This window comes from Watersipora subatra, chromosome 10, assembly GCF_963576615.1.
Source record: "Watersipora subatra chromosome 10, tzWatSuba1.1, whole genome shotgun sequence".
Taxonomy (NCBI): domain Eukaryota; kingdom Metazoa; phylum Bryozoa; class Gymnolaemata; order Cheilostomatida; family Watersiporidae; genus Watersipora; species Watersipora subatra.
Genome location: NC_088717.1, coordinates 56,676,655 through 56,695,285, shown reverse-complemented (window position 1 = coordinate 56,695,285; position 18,631 = coordinate 56,676,655). Strand labels below are relative to the sequence as shown.

At 34.8% G+C, this 18,631-nt stretch overlaps 1 protein-coding gene across 1 annotated transcript in view; it reads left to right on the top strand.

Annotated features, from left to right (window-relative positions):
* Positions 1 to 18,631, top strand: part of LOC137407309 (polyamine-transporting ATPase 13A3-like) — a 48,997-nt gene that overhangs the window by 9,814 nt on the left and 20,552 nt on the right. The window contains exons 3-10 of the mRNA XM_068093921.1: positions 5,934 to 6,101; positions 8,697 to 8,852; positions 9,211 to 9,296; positions 14,202 to 14,276; positions 16,189 to 16,258; positions 17,073 to 17,207; positions 17,319 to 17,379; positions 17,768 to 17,902. Of these exons, the coding sequence (XP_067950022.1) occupies positions 5,934 to 6,101; positions 8,697 to 8,852; positions 9,211 to 9,296; positions 14,202 to 14,276; positions 16,189 to 16,258; positions 17,073 to 17,207; positions 17,319 to 17,379; positions 17,768 to 17,902 (886 nt within the window). The remainder of the gene's footprint in view (positions 1 to 5,933; positions 6,102 to 8,696; positions 8,853 to 9,210; positions 9,297 to 14,201; positions 14,277 to 16,188; positions 16,259 to 17,072; positions 17,208 to 17,318; positions 17,380 to 17,767; positions 17,903 to 18,631) is intronic.

Genomic DNA, 18,631 nt, shown 5'->3' with positions numbered 1-18,631 from the left:
GGAACCTTTAGGTCTGCAGGCATACATTTTATTCACTAAGCCACAAGGGCTTCTTGCGATACAATGGAATAATTGTGCACGTATTCATTACACCTGGCAATCTGTAATGGCCATTGGTTAAAATACCTACCCTTCAAGCTTGAACTAATTTACTAAAAGAAAAGTCTTACTAGAAGAAAATTACATGCCAAGACTTCTTCAAAATGCTATAAATACTTGTATAGATATAGCATAAACTTAATTAAAGTTATAGCACAGACAGAAATAAGCGAACGCCTTTATTTAAAAGGTACACAGTGAATAATGTTGAATTTTTGTGCAACAACCTTTTTATTACTCGTGCAACACCGGGCATTCAGCTGGTTTAAAAGGTGAGGCAGGCACAACTCTGAAATTTAAACACACACCTTTCTAAAGATATATAATGCAGGCTTTTACCTGCTCACACTTTATTTCAACAAGTTAAACTTTGGTACTACAATATGAACGCTTGTATCCATACATTGTATAGTTTTTCTGGAACGATTCAACAAATAGCTAATATTTGAAATGCTTTTAAAAGTGTTAATTAAGCTTTTCTTATAAGGAATCGTGCTTGCAACTGCTGCGTGAAGCGCGACAATAATTTGACAATCTCACTACATAGTGTCAAGGCAAATGAAGCATATATAAATTAAGTAAGTCATAAGAGTAAGCCGCAAGTAGTAAGTCATAACTTCACTTGCAAGCAGTAAGTCATAAGTATTTGCTTAACCTGTTTTTGGTAGAAATGAAGAACAACTGTAATCTTGTTATTTCTATGGCTACAAGTTGAAGATTATAAAAGTATAAAAGTTATATCAAATTGGCTCATGGTACTTTATGACCTTTCTCTAAAGGTCATCAAAAGTGGCGTCGAGATTTGGAGTGGCTTTTGTTAATAATGTAGGTATGCTATAAGATATGATAGGTATGCTATGAGAGATGATAGGTATGATATAAGAGATGATATGTATGATATAAGAGATGATAGGTATGCTATAAGAGATGATAGGTATGTTATAAGAGAGGATAGGTATGTTATAAGAGAGGATAGGTATGATATAAGAGATCATAGGTATGTTATAAGAGAGGATAGGTATGTTATAAGAGAGGATAGGTATGATATAAGAGATGATAGGTATGATATAAGAGATGATAGGTATGATATAAGAGATGATAGGTATGCTATAAGAGATGATAGGTATGCTATAAGAGATGATAGGTATGTTATAAGAGATGATAGGTATGATATAAGAGATGATAGGTATGCTATAAGAGATGATAGGTATTATATGAGATGATAGGTACGATATAAGAGATGATAGGTATGCTATAAGAGATGATAGGTATGTTATAAGAGAGGATAGGTATGTTATAAGAGAGGATAGGTATGATATAAGAGAGGATAGGTATGATATATGAGAGGATAGGTATGAGATGAGATGATAGGTATGTTATAAGAGATGATAGGTATGATATAAGAGATGATAGGTATGATATAAGAGAGAATAGGTATGATATAAGAGAGGATAGGTATGATATAAGACAGGGGTATCAAACTCATTTTCATCGAGGGCCACATCAGCGTAATGGCTGTCCTCAAAGGGCCATATGTAACTTATAATTGTAATGAAATGTAATCGAATAATGTAAAATAACTTAAACTAGTCTTTGATATTAAATAACTCTGATTTTATTACTTAAAGTTGCAAGCAGAACAATTGCACAGCAAAACATGCAGAACACTTGTTTTCGAAAAAAATCAGAAAAATTACACAATTCCCATTAACATGGGCATACTTTCAGTAAAATCAAAAGTTGTGAGCTGCTAAGAACATAAATTTGTTTGCATACACACCTTAAACCTGCAAACACTAAATAATTGCAACACAAAGTCAATATGTTAGCAGCAAAAAATCAAAAAAACTATTTGCTGAAACAAAGTTAGACTTGCACCAAAGAAATTGCAAAATATACAGTGTTTGACTAAAATTACTTATTTATTACATACAATACAAAATTATGAATGTTATTTATACATGTACAGTTAGTCATAAACATGAAAATCACGAAACTATAATTTCGAATTTTTCCTCGCGAGTATTATCCTTCAAAGCATAGCAAATCTACATCCCAATATAACTCAAATAAACTGTCATAAACATGTTTCAAATAATAAAAAAATATATATGTTCAGTAACTCTGTTCTTGACTTTTCCAACTTCAGGGGCAGTTCTAAGAATCAATATGATCCTATCGAGATTTAATGATAACTTTAGTCTGGCTACGGCTGACAGCCTAAAAAGTGCATTTTTATTCGAGCATAACAATTCAAATTGACAAAATTAAAAGTTAGTAAAAACTTTGAAAAATTAAAAATAATGTTTCTATTCGATTTATGGAGTCTTTCACTGTCTTACCCCTTCTGAATCTGCATATTTACTTCTGGAGTTGAAAAAATTGATCACAAACGATAAATTTTAAAGTGACAGCGATGATTTTTGGTTTAGCTAGATGTCGAAATGGGTATAGTGTTTTAGATATAACTTTTGCCAAAGAGATCATTGAGGCATATTTGTATGTTTGTTTGATTAGCCAGGAAATATTTTTCTGATCAATCAAAATTATTCTTAGGTAATGTAAAAATAACAATACAAGGAATAGATAAATTTCAAAGGCAAGATAACTCGCGTTGGGGTGCCTAGCAACGTTATAAATACCGGAGTTAACCCTGTCTCGTGCGAATGAGTAATTAAGCTCTCGCGGGCCACATAAAATGAGGTGGCGGGCCATATGTGGCCCGCGGGCCATGTGTTTGACACCTGTGATATAAGAGATGATAGGTATGATATAAGAGATGATAGGTATACTATAAGAGATGATAAGTATGATATAAGAGATGATAGGTATGTTATAAGATATGATAGGTATGATATAAGAGATGATAGGTATGCTATGAGAGATGATAGGTATGATATAAGAGATGATAGGTATGATATAAGAGATGATAAGTACATCTCATCATGTGTTCCCTTGTCATTACCTTTTTACTGCTGTGCTATTTATAGCCATGCAGGAATTCCCTCATACCATGCACTCTGCACCTTTCAAGGTAATGACGCGAGCCATTAGCCGCCCTGTTCTCCTTGTATCATGCAATACCATTCTTCCTGCCTCTCTACTGTTACACCTGATTAGTATTATGATAGCCAACTATGCTTGGTAAAATTCTTTGCCTTGTAAAGGGTATCACCACATAAGATCATTAACTACTGGCTTTGGGAAGACAATTCCACAAGAGCAAGGAAAAGAGTCTGTGGCAGGTTGACATGAGGTGACAATCAGCATCTCTGTCTGTGTTCAGGCAGCGATGCTGACTTGGCAGTTATGTCGGTCTGATCATCTCTTAAAGAAAAACTTACACAAAATTTTAGTTTATTTATCAGAAATTATCGGTATTTTTCTATCATTTGAGATTGTTTTTGAAGTTTGAGGTGATCTGACTGCCAGGAAGTTTGTTGTTAAAACTCTCAGATCAAGCAAAAGTGCGATTTTAATGTCTACAGTTAAAATTGATCTAAAATTAATTTGAAGTTATGAAACATCATGTAATATCGCCAACAGAAACGCTATCTGAAGTCGTTAGGGATCACAATTCCCATTTGTATCATACGACAGGCACACGCCAATATTCACGCTCGAGGCATGTCAGTTTCTTTTTAATGATGCATTTGAGTAGCATTCAGTGCGAACCTCGGTTTGAGCTTGTAATCGTTTTTATTCAGGTCATTTAGTTGTTTTTGCAACCTGATGGAATAAGGTTGTGATTTGTGATTGAGTTCCTATATACTTCACATCAAAATGTCTGCTTTTTACCCAAAAATCGGAACTTAATGTAAATTCCTAACTTAGTAATATAAATATTTACTGGGATGGGTTGCCAGATCTGCTTGCTGACATTAACTAGTATGTAAGGTCAGGCAGAGGTGGCTCCCCTATTCCACATCTGGTGAAAAAAACAGGAGAAGCCTGTGAAAGGTTAAAGACTATTTAATGATAAACTTTGTCAACTTTGTAAAACTATAGCTTATCGGGGAGCATAGCACTTCTGCCAAAATTTATATCAAAAATCTCTTGTTACACTGTAATAATAGCCCTATGGAATACCACCAGGTCACGCCATGACTCAGCTTGTGTCAATTACTATGAATGAGAACGCAGAGCAAGACATAAAGTACTTATGATCTCTTGTTATTAAAGATAAACGTGCACAAATTTTTAGTAAATTTTATCAGAAAGTATCAGTAGTGTTCTATCATTTACGATTGTTTTTGATATTTGAGGTGATCTGACTGCCAGGATGTTCCAAGATTACAATCGACAAGATTTGATCGTGCTCGAAACGCTCAGATTCGAGCAAAATTGCGATTATGACCTCTATAATTGCACTTCAGCAGAGTGACTGACAGGATAGAAACACATAATGCTGCAGAAACAGTAGTTGCTCACGAAACAAGTAGATTAACCAATGAGAACTGTACTCGGCCGTGTGAAGGCCGTGTCTTCCTCGGCTAGATTTTTTATCGCAATTCAAGTGCCATCAACATATTTATTATCTATTGTGGATCTTCAACAATTTATGACAACAGTAGCGTCTGTGAACCAAGTTACCTTGATATGTTTTTGCTCAAAAATAATGCTAATCATTTACGATAAAAATTAGCCATGATGATAATTATAATAATGATAATGATGATAATTCGGGTTGATATTATGAGTCCAACTAGAGAAGAACTTTCAGTAAAAAATACCTGGAAAGTTATATGGGCAGCTCCATTTTCCACCATTTATTAATCTTGACATCTCCTACAAGTAAGAGAAAAAATATAGTAGTTTTTGTGAAGCAATGTCATCGCAATCAGCTTGTGGTAAAAGTGAGTAAAATGGAATCTGGGTTATGTTCAATGTAATCAACTTTTTCACCGAATAAGAGATACATTGGTTTCTTCTGTTCTGACACAGACCGACTTGTTCATTAATATGTGCATTCACGAGGCGTAACCAGTGTGTTATACCAATGCACAAACAATGGCTGCACAAATGACTCATTTCGTTGGTAGGTATAGCCAGACCCTATGGTGTCCTTTCAGCCTCTCGTCATGTAACCATCTAGGGGTAGACGATGAGAGATCATTACGGCCTACGACTATATTTTATACACATGCATACATATACATGTATATGCATGTGTATATGTACATACACTCTCATACACATAATCTATATATATCTAAATCTCAAATTTTGTGTGTTATTCTGTGATTCTACTTCGGTTTGTCCAGCTATAGCTATTAAAATATTGGAATAGAGAATCCGTATTGCAGAAGTTTTGATCTCGGAACCTCCCAATTGCCAGGTAAATATCTTACTAATTAAGCAACGCGAGATAAATTCTTTGGGCGATATATGTCGCTATGTCTGTGAAAAAACGCTACCGCTTTTCGTTACGACGCAACAAAATTTATGCTTGCTCTCACGGCTCTTATTAGTAGGAGCCGTAGATAACTAGCTTCCTCAAATTAGTCATTGGCAATGTGCAAAGCTAGTGGCAAGTGGTAGGCCACTACATTACCTGTCACTGTTCTATAAGCTGTTTTTAATACCCGTGCAACACCGGGCATTCCGCTAGTATACATATGTTGTACATATAATACATTACATATTATACACACATATATATTATACGTATAATACATTGCATTATACTCCATATTATACAATGTACTATAATTCATTCTGCACATGGTGTATTGAGTGCTTTTTCTTTATTACTCTTTCTGCAACTAGCGTTTTTAGCTGATAGTAAGTATATATATATATATACATATCAAACCCATTGCTTACTGTAACAGATAGTAGAGGGATACACTAGAAGCATTGGGAGGACAACTCTAACTTGGATTGGCTTTATACTCTCTCTGGGGTTTCTCAGGCTCATTTTCTATTGGAAACCAAATTGGTATATAAGATGCACTCATGTGAAGACTAGCCTCAGCTCTGCCAGTCACGTTCTCCTCAAGGTATGGATTCTAGTCTGCCTTTGTTTCACTCTCTGCAGTCTATGATTAACATAATATTTTTACCATTGTCAGAGGGACGAACAGAGACGTCCCAAACAAAAGCTCACATTCAATCAACAAAACTAGTAAAATCTAACATTTGAATGATAAGTGAATGGAAGCTGTCGAAGCAGTTGGCAATAAAATTATTCCTATTACTTACATTTATACTACTTACCTTCAATTACTTTCAATTTCACATTTGCAATACATTTAGATAACCAACTTTCAGTACACGTTTGTTTAACTCACTCAATAATTCCTGATTTCTGTCTTTTTGTTTTTTTTCTTGCGGCGTGTAACGAAGAACATAATTTTTGTAGATGATTGCCAATAAAAAGTTATTAATAGGGTACATGCATTAATCATAGATTGAGGGTCGACACACCTTAGACCGATTCTTATACACAAATGTTGGATAGCGTTGCCATTTTCACAGTTGACACAACCATGAACCCTCAAATTAGTTACAATATTTTACTTTTTCGTGTTGAGTGAAACACTAAAATTTATGTGTAAGTGTTGCTTGAGTATTCAAACAGAAAACATGATTGTTGTTAGCTAGCTGAGTAGTTGCCTGTTGAGTTATTCAATCTCTTATTTTAATTGGTGCTCCTCCTCTGGGAAAGAAATATTGTGTACTTGTCTTTTAAGATTTTCGATGTTTCGTGCCTAATTTGACAGTAAAAACTTACGCCGAGTTTATATTAAGTATTCTAAAAGGGGATATTGAATATATAGTTCGGTGAGGGAATCTTTGGAAAGTGATTTAATTTCTATCTGTTACGAGCCTTCAAATTTCTTGCCAATTTCTATGCTTCACTTGAGTTCTGCCTAAGCATTTGAACAAGACCGCCATTTTAATTCAGTTTATTCTGAGTTACTCAATTTTTTATAGTAACATTTTATCGGTAAGAATATTACAAACGTACAGTTGACATACAAGAACGGGTGTAAGTGATTGACATGTCAGCAAATGTCTCTCCAGTTGACACAAGAGGAAAAGTATTAACAATTAATTTGTAAACGTCTTCAGTTTTACTTCTTACCTCTTTGTGCGTGCGTGGAATTAGTGGCTAATGAATTATTTACGTTAAAAATCGTTTAAAACATGTTTTATGGTTAAACGACTTTTTCCGAATTCTCTGACATCGAGTTCATGTTATGTAACTCATTTAATTTACTGAGGGTGAAAGTGACATTTTTAATTGATTTTGACAAGTTTCAAATATTTTTGTTCTATCTTCTCTATTGTGTAGTCTTTGGTCAACTTTAACCTCAATCTTTAATTTTAATCTTGTGCATTGAGTCTGGTATATTACATGAATAATACACCAAAGTCTCAGCTGCATTTCTTTACTGTTATAGGAACTTAACTGCAGCATGTTTTTATTTATCTATAACTTTTTATTGCCACTGGTAATCATCAACAGAAAGAAAGGAAAAAAGTTAACGAACAGAAATCAGGAATCATTAAGTGAGTTGAACAAATATGTTTTGAAAGTTGGTAAACCAATAGTATTGCTGAGGAGTCAGGATAGTGAATTGAAGGTTGTAGTAACAGAAAGTTCATAATCTGAAACATACAAAGGTAAATATACTATGGTGTTCCAGTTGTTCAGCTGCTCTGCAGCATGACGAGCAGCTGGTAATTTGTAAGTTGTCATTATACAAAACGTGAAGACAAACACCAGCATTTACCTGCAAGGTCAAGGCAACCTAGGCTCTCATCCAGATTCATCGAGATACAATGTACTACTCGCTTAATGCTCATATGTGGATTTGCATCATATGGTATTTGTTTTCATTTTTATGGGAATTTTAATATTTCATCTTATTGGCAAGGGAGTTGTCTGCACTATTAAATAATTTATAATTGACGAAATTTATGCTGAAGTCTCTGAAGGCTACACATATATTATTTCACAACTCTATTACAAGATATGTAAAGCCTACGATCTCTAATTATATAGTCATAGTTCCTTAAGTTGACTTTTCATTTTAACGAATCCTCTGACCAATGTCCCTCCTTTACAAAATAATCTTCATGTAATGTGTTCGCTTGCATTAGACAATTCCAAATTAAACTCACATTACCATAACTTATACTCAAGGTTTGACATTCCCATAGCGATCCAAAATAATATTATTGATTATTGAGAGTTCACGGGCTCCTGAGAACTTTCTTGATTGGTGAATATATTTGCTACACACATTCAATATACCCGCAGTTGGACAGCAATATATATAATTGGCTTATAGCTTACAGCAATTACTGAAGTATCTCACTTTGTATGAACCCTTTTACTCACTATTTTTGTCACAAAATTTTCAACTCTGTTCCTTATTTGAGTGTGTCAGCTGTCATTCGTCAAAGTAAAACAAAATAAAACCGCTGAATTATATACCTTTAATAAATATTATTTTTAACAAGACTGGTTTGTCAAACTTGTACACCCTCAACTCTAGTCTCGCAGTATCTTTTTGCTGCTGTCAGGTGTATTCTGATGTTCATGCTGACTTACCGCAGCAGCTGCTCTTTTGTTACCTCTCTAGGATCAGTATGATCAGGAGTTTGTGGAGACAATATGCTACCTTGACTTGGGCTCACAGCCTCAATTCAAACTTTCTAGTCAGCAAGAGAATAAGAAAGGGGAGCCAACTCCTTTGTCTGTAATAAATCACCATGAAAACACACAGTACAATCATAAGGTGAGTGTTTGTGTAGATGTCTAGTAGACGTATCACTTCCTTTGGAACTAGATGTCTATTTCAATAGATATTAGGATGTTTCACATTTTACACGATCTAAATGTGGCGAGAGGTGAATGATGTGAATGAGAGGTAGAATAAGGTCTGGATACAGTGATACAGTTTCCTGTACTGTTCAACCTTTCCCTATACACAAATACTCACAAATAGAAGTGCTAGCTTCTAATCAATATTCAGTTTTGTAGAAATTTTCTTTTTAGTACGTTCTGACCTCATGCAAAGCGTTTTTAATTCTAAGCTGTAATTGCCTGGAATACCTCTCATTCTCATCACTCTAATTCTCAAACCTCTATTTTAGGATGATCTTGATGGGCGCAAATACTTTGTAAACAAGAAGCACATGTACATCTTCTCCTTTGCGACTGAAACTTTTTCCAAGTTAGGGTGAGTCAAGTTTTTTAATTTTCTTTATCAAGCTCCGGACGGTTAATGGCAGTGTTGATGGTAACATTAATTTACCGTAAAACCTCTATTTGAATGCCACCTTTATTTGAACGCCATCTCTAATAGCATCACCCTTTATTTAAACGCCGCCTCTATTTGTCCGCCACTTAGACATTCTTTGATCTTTACGAACCAAAATAGAAAGCGATCAGCGGAAAAGTGTCCACAAAATTGTACTAATAATGACTCGGTTACAACGATAACAATTAATTTTTTCGTTGTTGCTGTAGTGGCTTATACGATTTTAGTGACGATGTACCTGAGAAGCTCGATCATCACAACCATCAGAACTACACTCTGATTCAAAGTCACGAATATCTAAATCATATCCATTGTTTTCAGATTCATCCATAATGGGGTTTACAATCTAGAGATTTTAAAGTGTTTTGAGGAATGATTAGAATGCTCCTCAACAACACCTTACGACATAGTAGCAGGTATTAATATGGCGTATTCTAACTTTAAAACATTACAAGTGTCTTTAACAGTTATAAATGTTAAGTGCGTTTTCTAACTCCAAAGCTTAACAGTTTTTTTTAAACTTTGAAATTGAACCGTCGAAATAATAACAGCACCACGCTAATATTTTATAGTCAAATTAGTTCATTGTTCAACTCAGTCTGATACTTCGACGTATCTGAAAAATCATTTAGCAAAAATGCTGAGGCTGACAGCATTAATGTCACTTTCCTTCAGGGAGAGTGCTAAATACAGGCGACATTAGCATCGTTTTGCCCACAAATGGGTTAAATTTATCTTCCAAAGATTCAGACAAGCGAGTCAAAAAATAAAGCGCCAGTTTTTATTTGAACGCCACCTCTAATTAAACATCACTGTTGGATGAGAGGGGAAAAACAGAGCGCCATGGTATTTAAATAGAGGTTTTACAGTATATACTAAGTTGGCAGAAGTGGGTTAGACTATGTATATCATGGCAGTTCTTGAATATTCACAGCCAAAGGCTACGAGCGACATGTCAATAGTTATGAGAATATACTCAACAATAATGGCTTTCAATCGGAATCACCGTGTTTCCATGCTTCAAATAGGTTCGGAGTTGCTTTTACTTCGAATCATAGAAGCGGTGAAATCCGAACGCATTCGATGCCATTTCGCTTCACCGAATTTGTGTGAAGGCATTCGCTGTGAGAGCACTTGGACATCATGAAAATACTCACTGCTGATGAATCTGAATAGACTCGGCTAAGCTCTCCCTAGTGGAGGTAAATAAATTTCATTACACAACCATGCGGGCCTCTGTTACGAAAATGCTCTACTGCTCCTCACTACTGTTTCTGCTTGATCTTTTGCTTTTACATTAACATGCCAAGGATGGGTTGCTCGTACGAGGATGGCAAAATTACTTTTTAGTGCAACTAGTTGACTAGCATTAATTGAAGAGTGACTAACCTGAAAGCGAGTCTACTTTAACAAGTTAGGGTTTGAGTGATACATTACGAATTTTAGAAAGATCTGCTCCAACTCCAATCTTGCTCAACTCCAAATCGTTGAGCAACTCCGAATTGTTGAAACAGTTGGATGCGAATTTGTCTAGAGTGGACAACTCCGAACCCATTTGAAGAATGGATACACAGTGATTATGCATGTTCGATCTGAGAGGCGTGTAAATTAAGGGCAAGGGGCAAGAAGCGATGTTGCGACTTGTTTGTACTGCATTTTGGAAACATAACGTCATGTGAGTTTGCAAAAAGTTCTGAAATTTTTTTTTCATTTCGTGAAATCAGAGATGGTCAGCAGTACTACCAAAGACTACATCATTTTATCGATGACACCAATGATAATGCAATTAAAGAACTGTTGTTGAATTATGCTGTTCAGTGATTGCCCAAAAGCTAAACTACTTACTGTCCTCTAGCAATAGCGTGGCTACCGACGAGTAAACATCTCATCCTGAGTTAAATGAAAATCAAAGAACGGTGAAGTTGCAGCGGACCCTGTTCTGCATAAAAACATATCATTGATTGCAGAAAGCACTGTAATTGTTCATCTTAGACACACTTCCAATTAGAGTACCCTTAAAACTATTTTCATTTTACACAAATCTGGTATAAATGGTAAAAACTCTCCACATAGTACATTGTAATGTTATATTATCTTCGGCGCGCAGATCATAACCACAAAATTCACTAAAGTCATTGTAGGTACCTATAGTTACCAAGGTTAAAATAGTATTTTGGCACTATTTTTAATCCACGAGTTAGGATGCTCCTGTTCTAAAATATTTCGGGAACTAAGCACATGCAACGCAATGCTTATTCGTCTTCTTTCGTTAAAGCTTCGTTAATTTATCTTGAACTTAAAATTTGGCGATTTTTGTACTGATTACATACGTTACTGACATATATACGCTACTGACATATATACGTTACTGACATATATATGTTGAATCGACATTTCGTAGTTTACATACTTGCTATTTATTTTACATCTACATTTAGTTCGTTATTAATTTATTCCAGCTGCTCAGAAAACTTTTTCCCAGCTACATTATGTTTTTGGATTCTGATTTGGTACCTTGCATTCCACAATCATTAAATACGAAATACGCTTAATTCACGTTTAAATTAATGAAATACGCTTTGTTTGTTTAAAAAATCTTTTACGTTATTTCTTTTAGTTAAAATTAACACATCTTTGTTTGTATGAATATTTTTCAATTTATTATTTATTTCAATAGCCATATAGTATATTAACAAGCGCAATTTCTTTTCCTCAACAGACAGATAAGGCAAGTCCGCTAAACATGCGTTTCACAAAAGTTCTTATCAGTGCTCACTTTGAATAATATATATATATCTAGATTTACATTCTCTTATTACATTCATAAGCTTCTTATAACTTTTAAAGTATATAGTATAAGTTTTTAAAGGTTGTTTCATTATCGTTATTATTTCAACTTGCTTTTTTGAAAAATAATGTGAGTATCGAGTTTGAAGTTTAAACATTATTCATTTTCCTTTCTAAACCTAACCAGTTATTAATTCGTAATTAATTTTACAGTTTACAACAAACATTTGTAAGAATTACTGTAGGATTTATAGTGTAACATTACAAGTATCTGTTATTCCTCGCTCTCTTATATTTACACATATTTACATACCTTGAATAACATGTATCTAGATTTACATTCTCTTATTACATTCATAAATTTCTTATAACTTTTGAAGTTTATAATACAAGTTTTAAAAGTTTGTTTCATTATCGTTATTATTTCAATTTGTATTTTTGAAATATAATTTGAGTATCATGTTTGAAGTTTAAACATTATTCATTTTCCTATCACTTTTATTATTGCTTAGTTAGTTTCCAATTTTTATTATTAATATTAATTTTTTATTCACCCATTTTTGGCAGACATTGTTCTAATGAAGCTTTAACTACAAAATACTACCATATTCTGTCATATGTTTTTTATTAATCTGTTCAATACAATGTATTCTCAGAAGTTACACATTGTCTAATGCCTCCAAAAAAGAATCTGTCCTGCACAAAACCATTTCCTCATGATATAAAGTTTGAAAGTTAAAGTTGTTAGACAAAGTTTGAAAACCTTTACAGTTGTTTTTATTTTTCTCTTAATTTATTTCAACTACACGACACACTTCTCTCATGTTACGTAGTTTGAAAGTTAGAATGGCAAATGTTGTTATATGTTAAATACAAACCAATTTTCTGTCCAAATACTTTTTTTTATTACTCGAGAAACGCCGGGTAGCGCTGCTAGTCTGGTATAAAAGAAAACTTAAAATTGAAAGTTACAATAGGCGTAATCAAATTTACCACAGAAAATGCAACCACTGTATGAATACAAGAGGTTGGCATCGTATTCTTAATTAAAGCATTTTTAAACAGATTATTAAAGCATTGGTAGATTTCACCTTGTGAAAATAGAAATTTTGGAATATCTAGCTAATGTGTACTCCCATAGCTTTAATGGGGTTACTTTCGCTATGCTAAAGTTTGGGGTTTATAAGCAGGCTTACCGAAAGCGTGTCATATCTGCCTTCATTGTACCTAGCCTTGACCTACGTACACCAGTGTCAATGACCTTGACTTATGTACACCAGTGTCAATGACCTTGACTTATGTACACCAGTGTCAATGCTCTGAAATTAGCCAGTTAACAAGTAACTGATGACTATGTACCTTTATTTTTTGTCATCGTTATATGAAAGCGAGCGAGAGAACCTGAGGCTATATCATATCGTCTTCTTTGGTGTTTTGGCTAGATTTTTTTTTTCATTTCGAGACTTTCAACAGGCTTCATTTTATTTTACTCTGCTTGTTGATTTTGTTCCCTATACAGTTTTTTTAATTTAACTGTATTATTTATGTGATTTGTAAAGTTAATTTGTGACTTTTATTTATTGTAGCATATGTAGAGCCTTTGCTATCGTTTGTTTTCGTAATCGTTTGTTTTCATTAGAAAGCTCATTCGAATTAAGTCTATTGTAAAAATTATGACAATTTTTTTCTGTTCATAAAAAAGAGTCAAGTAGAAAAAACAGTGCATGGTGATAGAGTTTACCTGCTAAATTAGGGCTGTTTTGAAAGACTTAATCAACTATTTGTTTCATTTTTTAATTTTTCTAATTTAATAGCTATTTAAATGACAAGTAAACCAGTATGTTCAGATAAGTACATCTTTCCAAAATATTTAGTCAAAGCAAAACAGGATGTTTCTGCTCTGTATCAATGCATTTTTTACATAGAATAAGAAACCGCACTGAGAATCCAGCGGCATTCATTTAAACAGCTCACGGAATGGCTTTCTGATCACCACTGCGGTCACCATACTACTATGCTTAGCTCTGTTGGTTGCAGGAATGTTACACAGGAAATGACGTCATCTGAATTATTGTCTTGCAAGCCTTTGTCGACTAGTGAGGCTGCTTATAGGTAAGCTTGCAACTCTATTGCCCACCCATTACATCCTGGCTAGCAAGTTCTGAGCAAACTCCAAGTTATTTAGAAAGCTCTGGAAGTAACGTTTTCTGGAGGTCTTTCCAGGATTTTACATGCATTTGCAAAATTCCACAAATGATGAAGAAAAAAAAGAGGAATTATATAAAAATTTGTGAGTTGATCATATCAAAATAATACGTAACAATCGAGGCGATGCGAAAACAGCATCGTATAACCCTGGAGAAATTCACCAAAATTGGTAACTTGCTATTAGCCGAGCACAAATGGATTCGCTAAAATAACATTCTGGAGGTTGTGCTATTATGTTAAAGGTTTACTTGCAACAAAATTCACATTACAGTTATTTGGTATCAAAAGGTTCACCATGTCTAACTCTGTTGTGCTGTAGGTGCAAAATAAGTGGAAATGTGATTACAAGCTCTTAAAAGCTCAAAAACGAACAGTTAATTGCAGCCATAACAAAAACGCCGTAGGTTGGAATTCCTTTTTCATCGATGACGTACCCAACTCGACGTGGTTGTTGTTTTGAGATGCGATGTTATCACGTGAAATAAAACGCTTAATTTAAAATATCTTGTAGCACTAGTTTATGACAAACACTTCGAATTCTACCGAAAAACCTTTATTAAATATAGATGCTCGCTACTTTACAGTTTCGTTTCAGCTTGGTCTAATCATCTAGTCATAATCTGATCATGTGACCCATACTTCCTGCCAAATGGCGTGAACAATTTCTGCAGCATTGTTCAATTGTCACAGGTGATCAACAGGCTCCTCATATTTATCAGAGGATGATATGCACCCCCTCGAGCTAAGGTTTAAAAATTAAGCTAATTTTTAGGCTAGGTTTTGAGATATCAGTGTTCAAAGTGACAGCATTACAATGATGGTGACATAGACGCGTAAGGACCATAGACATGGTTTTATTGAATGTGTGAAGTATATTTGTGAGAATATTTCGACGAATGAGGCTGCATGAAAGTGTAAACAGAAGCACATCGTGTTCAACTGCATCCCATTTGAGCCGTTTTGGAAAGGGATTCCAACCTACGGCGTTTTCGTGAGGCTGCGATTAACTGTCTCATTTTTTAGCTTTCACGAGCTTGTAATCACATCTCCACATTCTACAACACAGCAGAGTAAGACATGGTGAACCTTTTGATGCCAAATAATTGTAATGTGAATTTTGTTGCAAATCAACCTTAAATCAGATGTACATTGTATGAGCAAATGGTGATAATACACATTATCTTTTTTTTCTTAAATCCAAAAAAACTTTCAAGTCTTAAAATTTTTTGCCAATTGCCTTCGTTCCTTACTCAAATATACCGAGACGAAAATGGTTTATAGTAATTACATCCGTGGCCTTGTTTGACCACTGTCATACATGTGTTTGCAGGTGTCTGGGATTACTATGTCTCTTGTAGACTGTCACTTTATGAATACTGCCTCTTGTAGACTGTCACTTTATGATTACTATGTCTCTTGTAGGCTGTCACTTTATGATTACTATGTCTCTTGTAGATTGTCACTTTATGATTACTACGTCTCTTGTAGACTGTCACTTTATGATTACTATGTCTCTTGTAGATTGTCACTTTATGATTACTATGTCTCTTGTAGACTGTCACTTTATGATTACTATGTCTCTTGTAGACTGTCACTTTATGATTACTATGTCTCTTGTAGGCTGTCACTTTATGATTACTATGTCTCTTGTAGATTGTCACTTTATGATTACTATGTCTCTTGTAGACTGTCACTTTATGAATACTGCCTCTTGTAGACTGTCACTTTATGATTACTATGTCTCTTGTAGACTGTCACTTTATGATTACTATGTCTCTTGTAGATTGTCACTTTATGATTACTATGTCTCTTGTAGACTGTCACTTTATGGGAGAAATGTTCTGGAGGTTCATGTTACTCCCATCGTAACACTGGTCATCAGGCAGGTAAGCCCTGTCATGAATCTTCAAGATATTTGGCAAATGTTTCTCACTGAGGAAGAGACATTTTATTATGCTTTACCCATTACTCAGCTTTTATTGAACAAGAGCAGCAACCGTATAATGAGTGATAGACAATGTGCTATAAACAATAATAATAAACAGCAATAATAATAAGCAACGTATAATTGCTAGTTTTTTTCAAGTCTGTTTAACAAATGTATCCCAATGTGCTACATGAATATTCAGACTTTACCTTATATTAGTAAAACGGAGGTAAATCACAACTAATGCTACTATAAGGTTGAAGGGGAGAGTATCTCTGTTCTTTTTAATCTTGTTTTCATTCAATAATTTCACGTTTTGCGTTGTCATCTTTATTACTATTTTTTTGCTGTTGCTGGCATTCTCCCAACAGCCGTTCTAGTAACAGCTGATCATGATTTTTGTTATTTCTGATGTTTATGTGGCCTGCATCCATTAGCCTTTGCCATCAAGGCAAAGATAACTCTCACTCATAGTTGCTCATAACTGCTCATAGGGCTGAACACGAGTTTCATGCCCTGAGAGTCGTGTTGACCTCTTTTAATGTTTTGCTGAAATTGATAACAACACAAGTTCCGACACACTTTGTCTCTTTCGTGTAAAGTGCGGTAAAGTGTAAAGTTTGTCTTTCTCAGTTATTTTTGAAGTTGTCTACCTTGGCATCAGACAGTTTATTGCTTTCAGTGATGTAGTTAGTATTGAGCTATTCATGGTTGGAGTTTAATAGTGCTAAATATTTTGGTTGTACCCTTCATGATAACTTATTCCATTTTAGGCGGTGAATCCTTTCTATGTATTCCAGCTGTTCTCTGTCATTCTCTGGTACACTGATGAATATTATTACTATGCCAGTGCCATTATCATCATGTCTGTGGTCTCCATCACTATCACTACCTACACAACTAGAAAGGTATGATGATATGCTTCTAGTACCTACACCACGAGGAAGGTACGTATAACTATATACTCATTAGTGCTTTTACAATAGCAAGAACCCTAATTCTTCCTGTGAACTTTGCAGATGGAAAGGGCACTGAAAAGCACTGTACATCAGTTTGGTTCTGCTACTATAAGACGAGCCGGTAAGTATTATGAATATTTTGCCATAGTAATGGATCAGTTGGTCTACTAGTAGGGCAGCAACAGGGTAAACAGCGTGCGTCACTCCGATAATTAGAGCTTAAGATTTTCCTTTCCAGCGATTGCTCATTCCTCAACAAAGAATCTAGCAGACATTATTAAAGTTGTCTTCTCTATATATAGAGAGGATAATTCCAACAACATGCTTTGTTAGACTCAATGACAAGGATGCATTGTTCACTTTAATTCTTGCTTTGTTCACAACATAATAAGAGATAAAAGAACACAACAATCTTGACTCAGGTGTTTTTAGGTTCCTTATTGAGAATGCTTGGTGATGAAAGGTGTTGCATCATTTTATGGCTTTTGATTTTTATCTGTATTTTTGAGAGGGTACAATCACCACCCTGCCCACAGAAGTCGTCCCCGGAGACATAATAGAGATTCCGAGATCTGGGATCATCATGGACGTGGATGCCATTCTTCTAACAGGAAACTGCATTGTCAACGAGAGTATGCTTACTGGTTAGTCATACACTTTGCTAATCACTATCCTACTGTTCCTTTCACGCAGTAGCAAGAGACTACACCACCCATCAATTAGTAGGCTGCCCCGCCGTCCCCCCCCTCTCTTATCGAACTAAATGCCTTATAGAGCCGAGTGTTGCTATAAGCTAGCATTGCCAATCCTTTCAAAGATTCAAATTTAGTATCTATAAACTTGGAATTATCTTTCCCATGTCACTTTTAGCGATCTATAACTGACCCAATAATTATTCTATAGATGCTCCACAAACTAACCTAACAAAACATTTTTGATAAACACCGAACTCATTTGTGATAAAGCGAGCATTCAGTTATCATAGCGTAAAACCATTGAACTTTTTACAACGATCTCAGCCACAGATTTGATTGATGTGTACCCTTGTTCACCCTTTGCGTATCATTGCGTATTATTACATATCTTTGTATACCCTCGCGTACTCTTGTGTACTCTTGTATATCTTTGCGTACACTTGTTTGCGTAACCTTATATACCCTTACATACCTTTATGTATCTTGCATACACTTTCATACTCCAATCAAGGCCAAACTGCTGTAGCCTACCTAAAACTTTCAGGAATAATGAATTGGAATAAACGCAACTGTAATTGAAATGCCTCATATGTGCCCCCTACATGTAGGAAATTCCCTACTAATCCGTTCTAAGGTTGGCGTCGTATGGTTGAAAATCGTATGGAGGGGTATAGAAAC